The sequence below is a fragment of the Hyla sarda genome, chromosome 2, assembly GCF_029499605.1.
Source record: "Hyla sarda isolate aHylSar1 chromosome 2, aHylSar1.hap1, whole genome shotgun sequence".
NCBI classification, from domain to species: Eukaryota; Metazoa; Chordata; class Amphibia; order Anura; family Hylidae; genus Hyla; species Hyla sarda.
The window spans coordinates 1,124,722-1,142,615 of record NC_079190.1 but is presented as its reverse complement, the minus strand read 5'-3'; the positions used below and the strand labels follow the sequence as shown (position 1 = coordinate 1,142,615).

General features: G+C 48.4%; 1 protein-coding gene across 2 annotated transcripts in view; it reads right to left on the bottom strand.

Moving 5' to 3' along the window:
- Positions 1 to 1,675: 1,675 nt before the first annotated feature.
- The window catches only part of LOC130358148 (sodium-dependent proline transporter-like), a gene marked incomplete at its 3' end in the record, with an annotated part of 28,326 nt that continues 12,107 nt past the window's right edge, over positions 1,676 to 17,894 (bottom strand). Inside the window, 7 exon segments of one of the 2 annotated variants that reach the window (XM_056560979.1) lie at positions 1,676 to 1,810; positions 4,321 to 4,459; positions 4,574 to 4,623; positions 4,706 to 4,854; positions 5,485 to 5,616; positions 9,307 to 9,520; positions 14,740 to 14,979. In XM_056560979.1, the coding sequence (XP_056416954.1) occupies positions 1,676 to 1,810; positions 4,321 to 4,459; positions 4,574 to 4,623; positions 4,706 to 4,854; positions 5,485 to 5,616; positions 9,307 to 9,520; positions 14,740 to 14,847 (927 nt within the window). 2 annotated transcript variants of the gene reach the window in all.

Sequence of the window (17,894 nt, the reverse complement as noted above, 5' to 3'; positions counted from 1 at the left end):
TGTGGGTGTATACAGGGGGGTACATGTGTGGGTGTATACATGGGGGTACACGTGTGGGTGACTATAGGGGTGTATATAGGGGGTACATGTGTGGGTGTATACAGGGGGGTACACGTGTGTGTGAATATAGGGGTGTATACAGGGGGTACACGTGTGGGTGTATACAGGGGGGTACATGTGTGGGTGTATACAGGAGTGTACAAGTGTGGGTGTATACAGGAGTGTACAAGTGTGGGTGTATACAGGAGTGTACACGTGTGGGTGTATACAGGGGGGGTACATGTGTGGGTATATACAGGAGTATACACGTGTGGGTGTATACAGGAATGTACATGTGTGGGTGTATATATAGGGTAATGGTGGTACCTGACCCCTCTGGGGTGTATATATAGGGTAATAGTGGTACCTGACCCCTCTGGGGTGTGTATATAGGGTAATAGTGGTACCTGACCCCTCTGGGGTGTGTGTATATATATATATATATATATATATATATATATATATAGATAGATATAGATAGATAGATACATGGTAATGGTGGTACCTGACTCCTCTGGGGTGTATATATATATATATATATATATATAGGGTAATAGTGGTACCTGACCTCTCTAGGGTGTATATATAGGGTAATGGTGGTACCTGACCCCTCTAGGGTGTATATATAGGGTAATGGTGGTACCTGACTCCTCTAGGGTGTATATATAGGGTAATGGTGGTACCTGACCCCTCTAGGGTGTATATATAGGGTAATGGTGGTACCTGACTCCTCTAGGGTGTATATATAGGGTAATGGTGGTACCTGACTCCTCTGGGGTGTGTAAATAGGGTAATGGTGGTACCTGACTCCTCTGGGGTATATATATATATATATATATATATATATATATATATAGGGTTATGGTGGTACCTGACTCCTCTGGGGTGTATATATTATATATATATAGGGTAATGGTGGTACCTGACCCCTCTAGGGTGTATATATAGGGTAATGGTGGTACCTGACTCCTCTAGGGTGTATATATAGGGTAATGGTGGTACCTGACCCCTCTAGGGTGTATATATAGGGTAATGGTGGTACCTGACCTCTCTAGGGTGTATATATAGGGTAATGGTGGTACATGACTCCTCTAGGGTGTATATAAAGGGTAATGGTGGAACCTGACTCCTCTAGGGTGTATATATAGGGTAATGGTGGTACCTGACTCCTCTGGGGTGTGTATATATATATATATATATATATATATATATATATATATATGGTTATGGTGGTACCGGAACCCTCTGGGGTGTATATACAGGATAATAGTGGTACCTGACTCCTCTGGGGTGTATATATAGGGTAATGGTGGTACCTGACTCCTCTGGGGTGTATATATGGGGCAATGGTGGTACCTGACCCCTCTAGGGTGTATATACAGGGTAATGGTGGTACCTGACCCCTCTAGGGTGTATATATAGGGTAATGGTGGTACCTGACCCCTCTGGGGTGTATATATGGGGCAATGGTGGTACCTGACCTCTCTAGGGTGTATATACAGGGTAATGGTGGTACCTGACCCCTCTAGGGTGTATATATAGGGTAATGGTGGTACCTGACCCCTCTAGGGTGTATATATAGGGTAATGGTGGTACCTGACCCCTCTAGGGTGTATATATAGGGTAATGGTGGTACCTGAGCACTCCGCAGTCTCTTCCAGTCAGCTGTTAAGTAGAATCGGACCCCCTCTATAGACCCCTCCAGTGTGGCTCCCCGGATGATGAGAACAACAAGGACAACGTACGGGAAGGTGGCTGTAAAATATACAATCTGTATAGAAAAGGCGCGAATGAGACCACCGGAGAACACAAGGCGATGGGGGGGGGGGGGGAGCAGATAATGGGGAGGGGGAGCAGATAATGGAGGGGGGAGAGCAGATAATGGAGGGGGCAGATAATGGAGGGGGGAGAGCAGATAATGGAGGGGGGGAGAGCAGATAATGGAGGGGGGGAGCAGATAATGGAGGGGGGGAGCAGATAATGGAGGGGGGGAGAGCAGATAATGGAGGGGGGAGCAGATAATTGGGGGGCGAGCAGATAATGGAGGGGGCAGATAATGGAGGGGGGAGCAGATAATGGAGGGGGGAGAGCAGATAATGGAGGGGGCGAGCAGATAATTGGGGGGCGAGCAGATAATGGAGGGGGGAGCAGATAATGGAGGGGGGAGCAGATAATAGAGGGGGAGCAGATAATGGAGGGGGAGCAGATAATGGAGGGGGGAGAGCAGATAATGGAGGGGGGGAGCAGATAATGGAGGGGGGAGCAGATAATTGGGGGGCAGATAATGGGGAGGGGGAGCAGATAATGGAGGGGGGAGCAGATAATGGAGGGGGGGAGCAGATAATGGAGGGGGGGAGCAGATAATGGAGGGGGAGCAGATAATGGAGGGGGGGAGCAGATAATGGAGGGGGGAGCAGATAATGGAGGGGGGGAGCAGATAATGGAGGGGGGGGAGCAGATAATGGAGGGGGGGAGCAGATAATGGAGGGGGGAGCAGATAATGGAGGGGGGGAGCAGATAATGGAGGGGGGAGAGCAGATAATGGAGGGGGGGAGCAGATAATGGAGGGGGGAGCAGATAATTGGGGGGCAGATAATGGGGAGGGGGAGCAGATAATGGAGGGGGGAGCAGATAATGGAGGGGGGGAGCAGATAATGGAGGGGGGGAGCAGATAATGGAGGGGGAGCAGATAATGGAGGGGGGGAGCAGATAATGGAGGGGGGAGCAGATAATGGAGGGGGGGAGCAGATAATGGAGGGGGGGAGCAGATAATGGAGGGGGGGAGCAGATAATGGAGGGGGGAGCAGATAATGGAGGGGGGGAGCAGATAATGGAGGGGGGATCAGATAATGGAGGGGGGAGCAGATAATGGAGGGGGGATCAGATAATGGAGGGGGAGCAGATAATGGAGGGGGGAGCAGATAATGGAGGGGGGGAGCAGATAATGGAGGGGGGGAGCAGATAATGGAGGGGGCAGATAATGGAGGGGGGGAGCAGATAATGGAGGGGGGGAGCAGATAATGGAGGGGGGAGCAGATAATGGAGGGGGGGGAGCAGATAATGGAGGGGGGGAGCAGATAATGGAGGGGGGAGCAGATAATGGAGGGGGGGAGCAGATAATGGAGGGGGGAGCAGATAATGGAGGGGGATCAGATAATGGAGGGGGGAGCAGATAATGGAGGGGGAGCAGATAATGGAGGGGGAGCAGATAATGGGGGGGGGGAGCAGATAATGAAGGGGGAGCAGATAATGGAGGGGGGAGAAGATAATGGGGAGGGCAGCAGATAATGGAGGGGGGAGCAGATAATTGGGGGGCAGATAATGGAGGGGGAGCAGATAATTGGGGGGCAGATAATGGAGGGGGAGCAGATAATTGGGGGGCAGATAATGGGGAGGGGGAGCAGATAATTGGGGGGCAGATAATGGAGGGGGAGCAGATAATTGGGGGCAGATAATGGAGGGGGAGCAGATAATTGGGGGGCAGATAATGGGGAGGGGGAGCAGATAATGGAGAGGGGAGCAGATAATGGAGGGGGGAGCAGATAATGGAGAGGGGAGCAGATAATGGAGGGGGGAGCAGATAATTGGGGGGCAGATAATGGAGGGGGGAGCAGATAATTGGGGGGCAGATAATGGGGAGGGGGAGCAGATAATTGGGGGGCAGATAATGGGGAGGGCAGCAGAGCAGATAATGGAGGGGGGAGCAGATAATTGAGAGGGCAGATAATGGGGAGGGCAGATAATTGGGGGGGCAGATAATTGGGGGGGCAGATAATGGGGGGAGCAGATAATGGGGGGGGAGCAGATAATAGGGGGGCAGATAATGGGGAGGGCAGATAATTGGGGAGCAGATAATTGGGGAGCAGATAATTGGGGGGCAGATAATGGGGAGGGCAGCCGAGCAGATAATGGAGGGGGAGCAGATAATTGGGGGACAGATAATGGAGGGGGGGAGCAGATAATGGAGGGGGAGCAGATAATGGGGAGGGCAGATAATGGGGAGGGCGAACAGATAATTGGAGGGCAGATAATGGGGAGGGAAGATAATGGGGAGGGGGAACAGATAATGGGGAGGGCAGATAATGGGGAGGGCAGATAATGGAGGGGGAGCAGATAATGGGGAGGGGGAACAGATAATTGGAGGGCAGATAATGGGGAGAGGGAACAGATAATGGGGAGGGCAGATAATGGGGAGGGCAGATAATGGGGAGAGGGAACAGATAATGGGGAGGGCAGATAATGGGGAGGGCAGCAGAGCAGATAACAGGGTTGACCTCTCACCTTTCCAGAGCTATGGATTCCCTTTATCATACAGAGAAAGATGATGATCCAGGCAGCCAGGAGACAGAGGGCCAGCTCCCAGCGCACGGGGCCCGGATTACTGAGGCCTGTACTGTGCACAACACCCAGCACCTTCTCACTGCAACCACAGGGGGCGCAACATGTTATTAATAGACAGCATTTAGGGTTCTTGAGAGGGGCAGCACGCTCCGCAGGGGTGGAGGGTGCCATGTTCTAGGTATATCTTACTTACTTCCAGAAGGCCTCTGTGGCGCTGAAGGTGGAGCCATTGCTGGAGGCGTTCTGTGGGGTGAACATATCATTACGACCCTTCATTACACCCTTCTTTATCATTAGAACCCCCCCTTATATGACCCAGTCTTACCTTACACAGCTGGGCATACTCGGGGGCTTCACAGGACCATGGCAGGGGGCTCTTAAAGGAGTTGCCAAGGTAATAGAAGGTCCAGGCGATAATAACGTTATAATATAGGGACACCAGAGTGGAGACCAGGAGCATCCCAACACCGATACCTGAGGAGGAGAAGACGGGTCACACCTGGGTCGGTCACATCTGAATGGGTCACAACTGGACGGGCCACACCTAGACGGGCCACACCTCGGTCAGTCACATCTGGATGGGTCACAACTGGACGGGCCACACCTCGGTCATTCACATCTGGATGGGTCACAACTGGACCGGTCACAACTGGACGGGCCACACCTAGACAGGCCAAACCTCGGTCATTCACATCTGGATGGGTCACAACTGGACGAGCCACACCTAGACGGGCCACACCTCGGTCATTCACATCTGGATGGGTCACACCTGGACCGGTCACAACTGGACGGCCCACAAAAGGGTCAGTCACATCTGGATGGGCCACACCCGGGCGGTCACATTTGGACGGGCCACACCCGGGCGGTCACATTTGGACGGGCCACACCTGGGGGGTCACATCTAGACAGGCCACACCCGGGCGGTCACATCTGGACGGGCCACACCCGGGCGGTCACATCTGGACGGGCCACACCCGGGCGGTCACATCTGGACGGGCCATACCTGGGCAGTCACATCTGGACGGGCCACACCCTAGCAGGCCACATCTGGGCAGGTAACACCTGGGCCCACCAGTCGCGTGCTCACTCCGGGCCTTCACTCACCTTTCAGGATGGGACAGCACTTCCACACGGTGATGGGTCCGGCGGCTCCATACTGACCCAAGCTCAGCTCCATGAGGAAGAGGGGGAGGCCGGTGAAGAAGAGCATGATGGCGTACGGGATGAGGAAGGCTCCTGGGAAGACGAGAAGGACGACCCAACATAAGGCAACAAAAATAAAATGGCACCAATGCAACAAACGTTTTATCATCAAGAAAAGTAGATTCTGGTGCAAGATACAAAGATGGCGCCTGATGTATGAGGTGTTAAAACTGAGCCAAATACTATATTGTATAAAAAATATTTTAATTCGCAATGAGTCACGGTCTGTGTGTAAATAGTCCATGTAATTCTGCTTATTATTCCGCACACTCGGGCACGTGCAGCCCTGGACGTGGCGGTGACTACAGGCTGAGACATTCCTGGTACTGGGGCCGCGTCCGGGCCTGTCTGCTCCCCCCACCTGCCGCATTCCGCAACGGATTACGTTGAGTGCTCCATATATATATATATATATATATATATATATATATATATAAATATCAGTGTTCCACAAATAGTGTGCCTTCGGCTGTCTGGGCATGCTGGGATTTGTAGTTTTGCAACAGCTGGAGGGATACGGTTTGGGAAACACAAACACACACATGTATATATACACACACACATACATATATACTAACTACTACTCTCATCATGTGAATTACCAAAGTGGGGCCGCCGCACCATCATGATGACCTCACGCGTGTATAGTAATCAGCCGGGCCAGTCAGGCCGGTTTCACCCGTAGATAATTTACTATAAATAGAGAACAGCTCAGCAGGTAATTAATGGAGCTTAACAATAAATCCTGCGCCACGTGCGTCCTGGGCTGCTGGGTCTGTTGTCCCATATACATCGTACACCAGAAAATTCCCATCATCCTGTGCAAGGTTACAGCTAAGACCTAATGAACCCTAGAGGAGATGACTGAGAAGACTGTGCGGCTGTAACTGTATGACCACACAGTGTTCTCTATGATCATAGAGATGAGTGCAGGGAGGGGATAGAGAGGACTGTGCAGCTGTATCTTTATGACCACACAGTTCTCTCTACGATCATAGAGATGAGTGCAGGGAGGGGATAGAGAGGACTGTGCAGCTGTAACTGTATGACCACACAGTGTTCTCTATGATCATAGAGATGAGTGCAGGGAGAGGATAGAGAGGACTGTGCAGCTGTATCTGTATGACCACACAGTTCTCTCTACGATCATAGAGATGAGTGCAGGGAGGGGATAGAGAGGACTGTGCAGCTGTATCTGTATGACCACACAGTTCTCTCTACGATCATAGAGATGAGTGCAGGGAGGGGATAGAGAGGACTGTGCAGCTGTATCTGTATGACCACACAGTTCTCTCTATGATCATAGAGATGAGTGCAGGGAGAGGATAGAGAGGACTGTGCAGCTGTATCTGTATGACCACACAGTTCTCTCTACGATCATAGAGATGAGTGCAGGGAGGGGATAGAGAGGACTGTGCAGCTGTATCTGTATGACCACACAGTTCTCTCTATGATCATAGAGATGAGTGCAGGGAGAGGATAGAGAGGACTGTGCAGCTGTATCTGTATGACCACACAGTTCTCTCTACGATCATAGAGATGAGTGCAGGGAGGGGATAGAGAGGACTGTGCAGCTGTATCTGTATGACCACACAGTTCTCTCTATGATCATAGAGATGAGTGCAGGGAGGGGATAGAGAGGACTGTGCAGCTGTATCTGTATGACCACACAGTTCTCTCTATGATCATAGAGATGAGTGCAGGGAGGTATTGTTTATAGATTCAGGTGCTTGTGGTTGATAACAGATAACAATACACTGTGGATTAGATGTAGAAGGTGAAGAGTTAACACTTGATGTTCTCATCTAATAGACGTCATGACCAATGTCTGAGGATTACTCTCCATATAGACATCTACGCCCTGATTGGTCACATTCCTGCCTGTCAGGTTATTATATGGACGGGTGTGGAATGATATATAGTCTATGGCCACATGTACTTATCTATCATTAAACTACAGCCCCACTGATAACACCGACAACTCCATGATGGGACCATGACAACACTGCTGTATAAACAGGGACAGTACATAGTGTGTAATATAGATATAGTGGACTGTGAAAGCTAACTCCTAGACCCTCCCCCGAGGACTGTGAAAGTAATCCACTAGCCCTCCGAGGACTGTGAAAGTAATCCACTAGACCCCTGAGCACTGGGAAAGAAAACCACTAGACCCCCCTCCCCCAGGACTGTGCAAGTAAACCACTAGACCTCTGGGGACTGGAAAAGTAATTAACTAGACCCCTGGGGACTTGGAAAGTAATCCACTAGACCCCGAGCATTGGGAAAGTAAACCCCTAGACCCCAGAGCCTGGTAAAGTAAACCCTTAGACCCCACCTGCACAGGACTGGGAAAGTAAACCCCTAGACCCCCGTGGACTGGGAAAGTAAACCCCTAGACCTCAGGAGAACTGGGAAAGTAATCCACTAAACCCCCTGGCATTGGGAAAGTAATCCACTAGACCCCCCCCCCCCCCCCCCCCCCCCCACTGGGAAAGTAAACCACTAGACCTCAGGAGAACTGGGAAAGTAATCCACTAAACCCCCGGGCTTTGGGAAAGTAATCCACTAGACCCCCCCCACTGGGAAAGTAAACCACTAGACCTCAGGAGAACTGGGAAAGTAATCCACTAAACCCCCGGGCACTGGGAAAGTAATCCACTAAACCCCCGGGCACTGGGAAAGTAATCCACTAAACCCCCGGGCACTGGGAAAGTAATCCACTAGACCCCCCCCCCCGGGAAAGTAAACCACTAGACCCCACCTCCCGAGGACTGGGAAAGTAATCCACTAGACCCCATCTCCCCAAGGACTGGGAGAGTAATCCACTAGACCCCATCTCCCCCAGGACTGGGAGAGTATTCCACTAGACCCCACCTTCCCAGGACTGGGAAAGTAATCCACTAGACCCCACTTCCCCAGGACTGGGAGAGTATTCCACTAGACCCCACTTCCCCAGGACTGGGAAAGTAATCCACTAGACCCCACTTCCCCAGGACTGGGAGAGTATTCCACTAGACCCCACTTCCCCAGGACTGGGAGAGTATTCCACTAGACCCCATCTCCCCAGGACTGGGAAAGTAATCCACTAGACCCCATCTCCCCAGGACTGGGAAAGTAATCCACTAGACCCCATCTCCCCAGGACTGGGAAAGTAATCCACTAGACCTCACTTCCCGAGGACTGGGAGAGTATTCCACTAGACCCCACTTTCCCAGGACTGGGAAAGTAATCCACTAGACCCCACTTCCCCAGGACTGGGAAAGTAATCCACTAGACCCCACCTCTCCAAGACTGGGAAAGTAATCCACTAGACCCCACCTCCCCAGGACTGGGAAAGTAATCCACTAGACCCCACCTCTCCAAGACTGGGAAAGTAATCCACTAGACCCCACCTCCCCAGGACTGGGAAAGTAATCCACTAGACCCCACCTCCCCAGGACTGGGAAAGTAATCCACTAGACCCCACCTCTCCAAGACTGGGAAAGTAATACACTAGACCCCACCTCCCCAGGACTGGGGAAGTAATCCACTAAACCCCCGGGCACTGGGAAAGTAATCCACTAGACCCCACTTCCCCAGGACTGGGAAAGTAATCCACTAGACCCCCAGGACTGGTCTATCATTCTGCACTGGAGCAGTGACCACTGACTCGGCCGCCATTCTCCCTTCAAGTTTCATATAAATACTGAGCCCCTCGATCTCTGTATCCATTGTACTCACCTCCTCCATTCCTATAACATAGATATGGGAACCTCCAGACATTTCCCAGGCCAACACAGTAGCCGATGCAGGAGAGCAGGAACTCGTACTTCCCACCCCAGGTCTCCCGGGCGGGCACAGTCGTCGGTGTGGGGGCCACAGATTGGTCATGTGACGGGGGCTGGGGGACAGGGTTGATCTGTGATCCCGGGATGTCCTGAGCTGATGGCGACTCCTGAGAGACAAGAGAGAAACAAGGGGTTATTATAGGAAAAATGATGGAGGGGACTATGAGGAGTGATGGACAGGAGAGGAGAAATGATGGAGGTGACTATGAGGAGTGATGGACAGGAGAGGAGAAATGATGGAGGTGACTATGAGGAGTGATGGACAGGAGAGGAGAAATGATGGAGGTGACTATGAGGAGTGATGGACAGGAGAGATGATGGAGGTGACTATGAGGAATGATGGACAGGAGAGGAGAAATGATGGAGGTGACTATGAGGAGTGATGGACAGGAGAGAAGACATGATGGAGGTGACTGAGGAGTGATGGACAGGAGAGATGATGGAGGTGACTATGAGGAGTGATGGACAGGAGAGAAGACATGATGGAGGTGACTATGAGGAGTGATGGACAGGAGAGGAGAAATGATGGAGGTGACTATGAGGAGTGATGGACAGAAGAGGAGAAATGATGGAGGTGACTATGAGGAGTGATGGACAGGAGAGAAGACATGATGGAGGTGACTATGAGGAGTGATGGACAGGAGAGGAGAAATGATGGAGGTGACTATGAGGAGTGATGGACCGGAGAGGAGAAATGATGGAGGTGACTATGAGGAGTGATGGACAGGAGAGAAGAAATGATGGAGGTGACTATGAGGAATGATGGACAGGAGAGGAGAAATGATGGGGGTGACTATGAGGAGTGATGGACAGAAGAGAAGAAATGATGGAGGTGACTATGAGGAGTGATGACAGGAGAGAAGAAATGATGGAGGTGACTATGAGGAGTGATGGACAGGAGAGAGGAAATAATGGAGGTGACTATGAGGAATGATGGACAGGAGAGAAGAAATGATGGAGGTGACTATGAGGAGTGATGGACAGAAGAGAAGAAATGATGGAGGTGACTATGAGGAGTGATGGACAGGACAGAAGAAATGATGGAGGTGACTATGATGAGTGATGGACAGGAGAGGAGACATGATGGAGGTGACTATGAGGAATGATGGACAGGAGAGAAGAAATTATGGAGGTGACTATGAGGAATGATGGACAGAAGAGAAGAAATGATGGAGGTGACTATGAGGAGTGATGACAGGAGAGAAGAAATGATGGAGGAGACTATGATGAGTGATTGACAGGAGAGAAGAAATGATGGAGGTGACTATGATGAGTGATGGACAGGAGAGAAGAAATGATGGAGGTGACTATGAGGAGTGATGGACAGGAGAGAAGAAATGATGGAGGTGACTATGATGAGTGATGGACAGGAGAGAAGAAATGATGGAGGTGACTATGATAAGTGATGGACAGGAGAGGAGAAATGATGGAGGTGACTATGATGAGTGATGGACAGGAGAGAAGAAATGATGGAGGTGACTATGAGGAGTGATGGAGGTGACTATGAGGAGTGATGGAGGTGACTATGAGGAGTGATGGAGGTGACTATGAGGAGTGATGGAGGTGACAGGGTATAAGACGCCCTCTCGCCCGGTTGTATCTCGGTGATTTCTCAGTCGGAGGACTCTCTTGTGGTTGTTATGAGAACCTGAGAAGGAATCCCTAGAAGACACGAGCTCTGTGTGATGTCATCTCAACGTCCTCGGGGAAAACCAAACACCGCAGCAGAGAAGACAACCAGACACTCCAGGAACGGAAAAACTAATATTTCCTCAGCGTCCTGCGTAATCTCCAGTGTGACCGATCTTATCAATCCTCAGGATCAGCACCTGCAGCATAGTGACCCGGTACAGTGCCCCCTCTGGTGACACTACAGACCTGCAGGTGACCTTCACCATAGATTGTAGGAAAAAATACTAAAACACCTCACAAAAAAATAGCAATAGTGGTGTCCACAATGAGGTCCTCAAGAGGTTGCAAATCTACAACTTCCAGCATGACCGGAAAGCCAACGGCAGTCCGGGCATGCTGGGAGTTGTAGTTTTGCAACAGCTGGGTGGAAGCAGTAACCACACCCCCTAGAAAACGGAAGTGCCCTTTTAGCCAATCATTTATAAACAGGATGAAACGGATACATTGTTATGTCTACAGCAGGACCGCGGGGGTGGAGTCTCCATGTCCCGCCCCCACGGGAGCGGCACAGCATTGGATCCATTATGTTCTGTAGTTGTCTTCACGCCCTATTAAAACAGACATCTTCACCCTTATGTGTGACCTCACCGTGATGTCACATGTAGACAGGGGGTTCACATTTTTAGTTTTCTGTTCCTAATTAAACATCTCTCTGCTTGCTGTCAGTGAAAGGGAACACTAAGCTACATCCAAAGGCTAGAAACCTGACCTAAGAGTTACCCAGCAGGCAGGGTGGAGATGACACCATCATGTGATGATGTCACTGGCCGCTGTATACAGTATACGGGATATTTTTAGATCACAGGGACAATAAGGAAGAAGAAGTCACGGAGTCAACTCACAGGGATTCTCTAACCCCAACCTAAGTGTTATAGCATATTACACCACACCAGACTGTCTCTGACACCTCCGTTCTCCTCTGTCTCCTCTCTCTGATACATGAGTTCTCCTCTGTCTCTTCCCGACACCTCAGTTCTCCTCTGTCTCTTCCCGACACCTCAGTTCTCCTGTCTCTTCCCGACACCTCAGTTCTCCTCTGTCTCTTCCCGACACCTCAGTTCTCCTCTGTCTCTTCCCGACACCTCAGTTCTCCTCTGTCTCTTCCCGACACCTCAGTTCTCCTCTGTCTCTTCCCGACACCTCAGTTCTCCTCTGTCTCTTCCCGACACCTCAGTTCTCCTCTGTCTCTTCCCGACACCTCAGTTCTCCTCTGTCTCTTCCCGACACCTCAGTTCTCCTCTGTCTCTTCCCGACACCTCAGTTCTCCTCTGTCTCTTCCCGACACCTCAGTTCTCCTCTGTCTCTTCCCGACACCTCAGTTCTCCTCTGTCTCTTCCCGACACCTCAGTTCTCCTCTGTCTCTTCCCGACACCTCAGTTCTCCTCTGTCTCTTCCCGACACCTCAGTTCTCCTCTGTCTCTTCCCGACACCTCAGTTCTCCTCTGTCTCTTCCCGACACCTCAGTTCTCCTCTGTCTCTTCCCGACACCTCAGTTCTCCTCTGTCTCTTCCCGACACCTCAGTTCTCCTCTGTCTCTTCCCGACACCTCAGTTCTCCTCTGTCTCTTCCCGACACCTCAGTTCTCCTCTGTCTCTTCCCGACACCTCAGTTCTCCTCTGTCTCTTCCCGACACCTCAGTTCTCCTCTGTCTCTTCCCGACACCTCAGTTCTCCTCTGTCTCTTCCCGACACCTCAGTTCTCCTCTGTCTCTTCCCGACACCTCAGTTCTCCTCTGTCTCTTCCCGACACCTCAGTTCTCCTCTGTCTCTTCCCGACACCTCAGTTCTCCTCTGTCTCTTCCCGACACCTCAGTTCTCCTCTGTCTCTTCCCGACACCTCAGTTCTCCTCTGTCTCTTCCCGACACCTCAGTTCTCCTCTGTCTCTTCCCGACACCTCAGTTCTCCTCTGTCTCTTCCCGACACCTCAGTTCTCCTCTGTCTCTTCCCGACACCTCAGTTCTCCTCTGTCTCTTCCCGACACCTCAGTTCTCCTCTGTCTCTTCCCGACACCTCAGTTCTCCTCTGTCTCTTCCCGACACCTCAGTTCTCCTCTGTCTCTTCCCGACACCTCAGTTCTCCTCTGTCTCTTCCCGACACCTCAGTTCTCCTCTGTCTCTTCCCGACACCTCAGTTCTCCTCTGTCTCTTCCCGACACCTCAGTTCTCCTCTGTCTCTTCCCGACACCTCAGTTCTCCTCTGTCTCTTCCCGACACCTCAGTTCTCCTCTGTCTCTTCCCGACACCTCAGTTCTCCTCTGTCTCTTCCCGACACCTCAGTTCTCCTCTGTCTCTTCCCGACACCTCAGTTCTCCTCTGTCTCTTCCCGACACCTCAGTTCTCCTCTGTCTCTTCCCGACACCTCAGTTCTCCTCTGTCTCTTCCCGACACCTCAGTTCTCCTCTGTCTCTTCCCGACACCTCAGTTCTCCTCTGTCTCTTCCCGACACCTCAGTTCTCCTCTGTCTCTTCCCGACACCTCAGTTCTCCTCTGTCTCTTCCCGACACCTCAGTTCTCCTCTGTCTCTTCCCGACACCTCAGTACTCCTCTGTCTCTTCCCGACACCTCAGTTCTCCTCTGTCTCTTCCCGACACCTCAGTTCTCCTCTGTCTCTTCCCGACACCTCAGTTCTCCTCTGTCTCTTCCCGACACCTCAGTTCTCCTCTGTCTCTTCCCGACACCTCAGTTCTCCTCTGTCTCTTCCCGACACCTCAGTTCTCCTCTGTCTCTTCCCGACACCTCAGTTCTCCTCTGTCTCTTCCCGACACCTCAGTTCGCCTCTGTCTCTTCCCGACACCTCAGTTCGCCTCTGTCTCTTCCCGACACCTCAGTTCGCCTCTGTCTCTTCCCGACACCTCAGTTCTCCTCTGTCTCTTCCCGACACCTCAGTTCTCCTCTGTCTCTTCCCGACACCTCAGTTCTCCTCTGTCTCTTCCCGACACCTCAGTTCTCCTGTCTCTTCCCGACACCTCAGTTCTCCTCTGTCTCTTCCCGACACACCTCAGTTCTCCTCTGTCTCTTCCCGACACCTCAGTTCTCCTCTGTCTCTTCCCGACACCTCAGTTCTCCTCTGTCTCTTCCCGACACCTCAGTTCTCCTCTGTCTCTTCCCGACACCTCAGTTCTCCTCTGTCTCTTCCCGACACCTCAGTTCTCCGCTGTCTCTTCCAGACACCTCAGTTCTCCTCTGTCTCTTCCCGACACCTCAGTTCTCCTCTGTCTCTTCCCGACACCTCAGTTCTCCTCTGTCTCTTCCCGACACACCTCAGTTCTCCTCTGTCTCTTCCCGACACCTCAGTTCTCCTCTGTCTCTTCCCGACACCTCAGTTCTCCTCTGTCTCTTCCCGACACCTCAGATCTCCCCAGTCTCTTCCTGACACCTCAGATCTCCCCTGTCTCTTCCCGACACCTCAGTTCTCCTGTCTCTTTCTGACACCTCAGTTCTCCTCTGTCTCTTCCTGACACCTCCGTTCTCCTCTGTCTATTCCTGACACCTCAGTTCTCCTCTGTCTCTTCCTGACACCTCCGTTCTCCTCTGTCTCTTCCTGACACCTCAGTTCTCCTCTGTCTCTTCCTGACACCTCAGTTCTCCTCTCTCTCTCTCCCCACCTGTCTCTTCAGTCTCTTCCGACCTCTCACCTGTGCTGGAGATGTGTTGATAGCAGTCTCTCCCCCTCCGGCAGTCTCGTTGGGCTGCATGTCTCTGCTGTGCAGCCCCTCTGTCCAGTTCTCGGGGGGCAGCTTCATGTGTTGTGGTGGAGGGGGTGATAGCAAGAGAGTCGGCACTGACTTCACAGACACAATCTCACCTGAGGCCAGGTGTGCTAAGCCCCGCCCCCTACCATGTCATCACTCCATCGCCATGACAACCAGACCTGACCCAACCTGTATTGTCATCACAATAATGATGCCTCCGCCTCCACCCACCCGTCCCCACAGAGACCCTCTGCTGCTTCTATTGTGCTGGAAAGGTGGAACCTGTAACAATGTAACAACCTGCTGAAAAGTAACAAATAAATGTAATATACAGAAACAATGTAACAAACCGCAACAATGTAACAACCTGCTGCAAAGTAACATAATGTAATGTAATATACAGAAACAATGTAACAAACCGCAACAATGTAATATACAGAAACAATGTAACAAACCGCAACAATGTAATATACAGAAACAATGTAACAAACCGCAACAATGTAACAACCTACTGCAAAGTAACATAATGTAATGTAATATACAGAAACAATGTAACAAACCGCAACAATGTAACAACCTACTGCAAAGTAACATAATGTAATGTAATATATAGAAACAATGTAACAAACTGCAACAATGTAACAACCTGCTGCAAAGTAACATAATGTAATGTGATATACAGAAGCAATGTAACAAACCGCAACAATGTAATATACAGAAACAATGTAACAAACCGCAACAATGTAATATACAGAAACAATGTAACAACCTACTGCAAAGTAACATAATGTAATGTAATAGACAGAAACAATGTAACAAACCGCAACAATGTAACAACCTACTGCAAAGTAACATAATGTAATGTAATATATAGAAACAATGTAACAAACTGCAACAATGTAACAACCTACTGCAAAGTAACATAATGTAATGTAATAGACAGAAACAATGTAACAAACCGCAACAATGTAACAACCTACTGCAAAGTAACATAATGTAATGTAATATACAGAAACAATGTAACAAACCGCAACAATGTAACAACCTACTGCAAAGTAACATAATGTAATGTAATAAACAGAAACAATGTAACAAACCACAACAATGTAACAACCTACTGCAAAGTAACATAATGTAATGTAATATACAGAAGCAATGTAACAAACCGCAACAATGTAACAACCTACTGCAAAGTAACATAATGTAATGTAATAGACAGAAACAATGTAACAAACCGCAACAATGTAACAACCTGCTGCAAAGTAACATAATGTAATGTAATAGACAGAAACAATGTAACAAACCGCAACAATGTAACAACCTACTGCAAAGTAACATAATGTAATGTAATAGACAGAAACAATGTAACAAACCGCAACAATATAATATAAGAAACAATGTAGCAAACCGCAACAATGTAATATACAGAAACAATGTAACAAACCGCAACAATGTAACAACCTGCTGCAAAGTAACATAATGTAATGTAATAAACAGAAATAATGTAACAAACCGCAACAATGTAACAACCTGCTGCAAAGTAACATAATGTAATGTAATATACAGAAACAATGTAACAAACCGCAACAATGTAATATACAGAAACAATGTAACAAACCGCAACAATGTAATATACAGAAACAATGTAACAACCTACTGCAAAGTAACATAATGTAATGTAATAGACAGAAACAATGTAACAAACCACAACAATGTAACAACCTACTGCAAAGTAACATAATGTAATGTAATATACAGAAGCAATGTAACAAACCGCAACAATGTAACAACCTACTGCAAAGTAACATAATGTAATGTAATAGACAGAAACAATGTAACAAACCGCAACAATGTAACAACCTACTGCAAAGTAACATAATGTAATGTAATAGACAGAAACAATGTAACAAACCGCAACAATGTAACAACCTACTGCAAAGTAACATAATGTAATGTGAGAGACAGAAACAATGTAACAAACCGCAACAATGTAACAACCTACTGCAAAGTAACATAATGTAATGTAATAGACAGAAACAATGTAACAAACCGCAACAATGTAATATAAGAAACAATGTAGCAAACCGCAACAATGTAATATACAGAAACAATGTAACAAACCGCAACAATGTAACAACCTGCTGCAAAGTAACATAATGTAATGTAATAAACAGAAATAATGTAACAAACCGCAACAATGTAACAACCTGCTGCAAAGTAACATAATGTAATGTAATATACAGAAACAATGTAACAAACCGCAACAATGTAATATACAGAAACAATGTAACAAATCGCAACAATGTAATATACAGAAACAATGTAACAACCTACTGCAAAGTAACATAATGTAATGTAATATACAGAAGCAATGTAACAAACCGCAACAATGTAACAACCTACTGCAAAGTAACATAATGTAATGTAATAAACAGAAACAATGTAACAAACCACAACAATGTAACAACCTACTGCAAAGTAACATAATGTAATGTAATATACAGAAACAATGTAACAAACCGCAACAATGTAACAACCTACTGCAAAGTAACATAATGTAATGTAATAGACAGAAACAATGTAACAAACCGCAACAATGTAACAACCTACTGCAAAGTAACATAATGTAATGTAATAGACAGAAACAATGTAACAAACCGCAACAATGTAATATACAGAAACAATGTAACAAACCGCAACAATGTAATATACAGAAACAATGTAACAACCTACTGCAAAGTAACATAATGTAATGTAATAGACAGAAACAATGTAACAAACCGCAACAATGTAATATACAGAAACAATGTAACAAACCGCAACAATGTAACAACCTGCTGCAAAGTAACATAATGTAATGTAATATACAGAAGCAATGTAACAAACCGCAACAATGTAATATACAGAAACAATGTAACAAACCGCAACAATGTAACAACCTGCTGCAAAGTAACATAATGTAATGTAATAAACAGAAATAATGTAACAAACCGCAACAATGTAACAACCTGCTGCAAAGTAACATAATGTAATGTAATATACAGAAACAATGTAACAAACCGCAACAATGTAATATACAGAAACAATGTAACAAATCG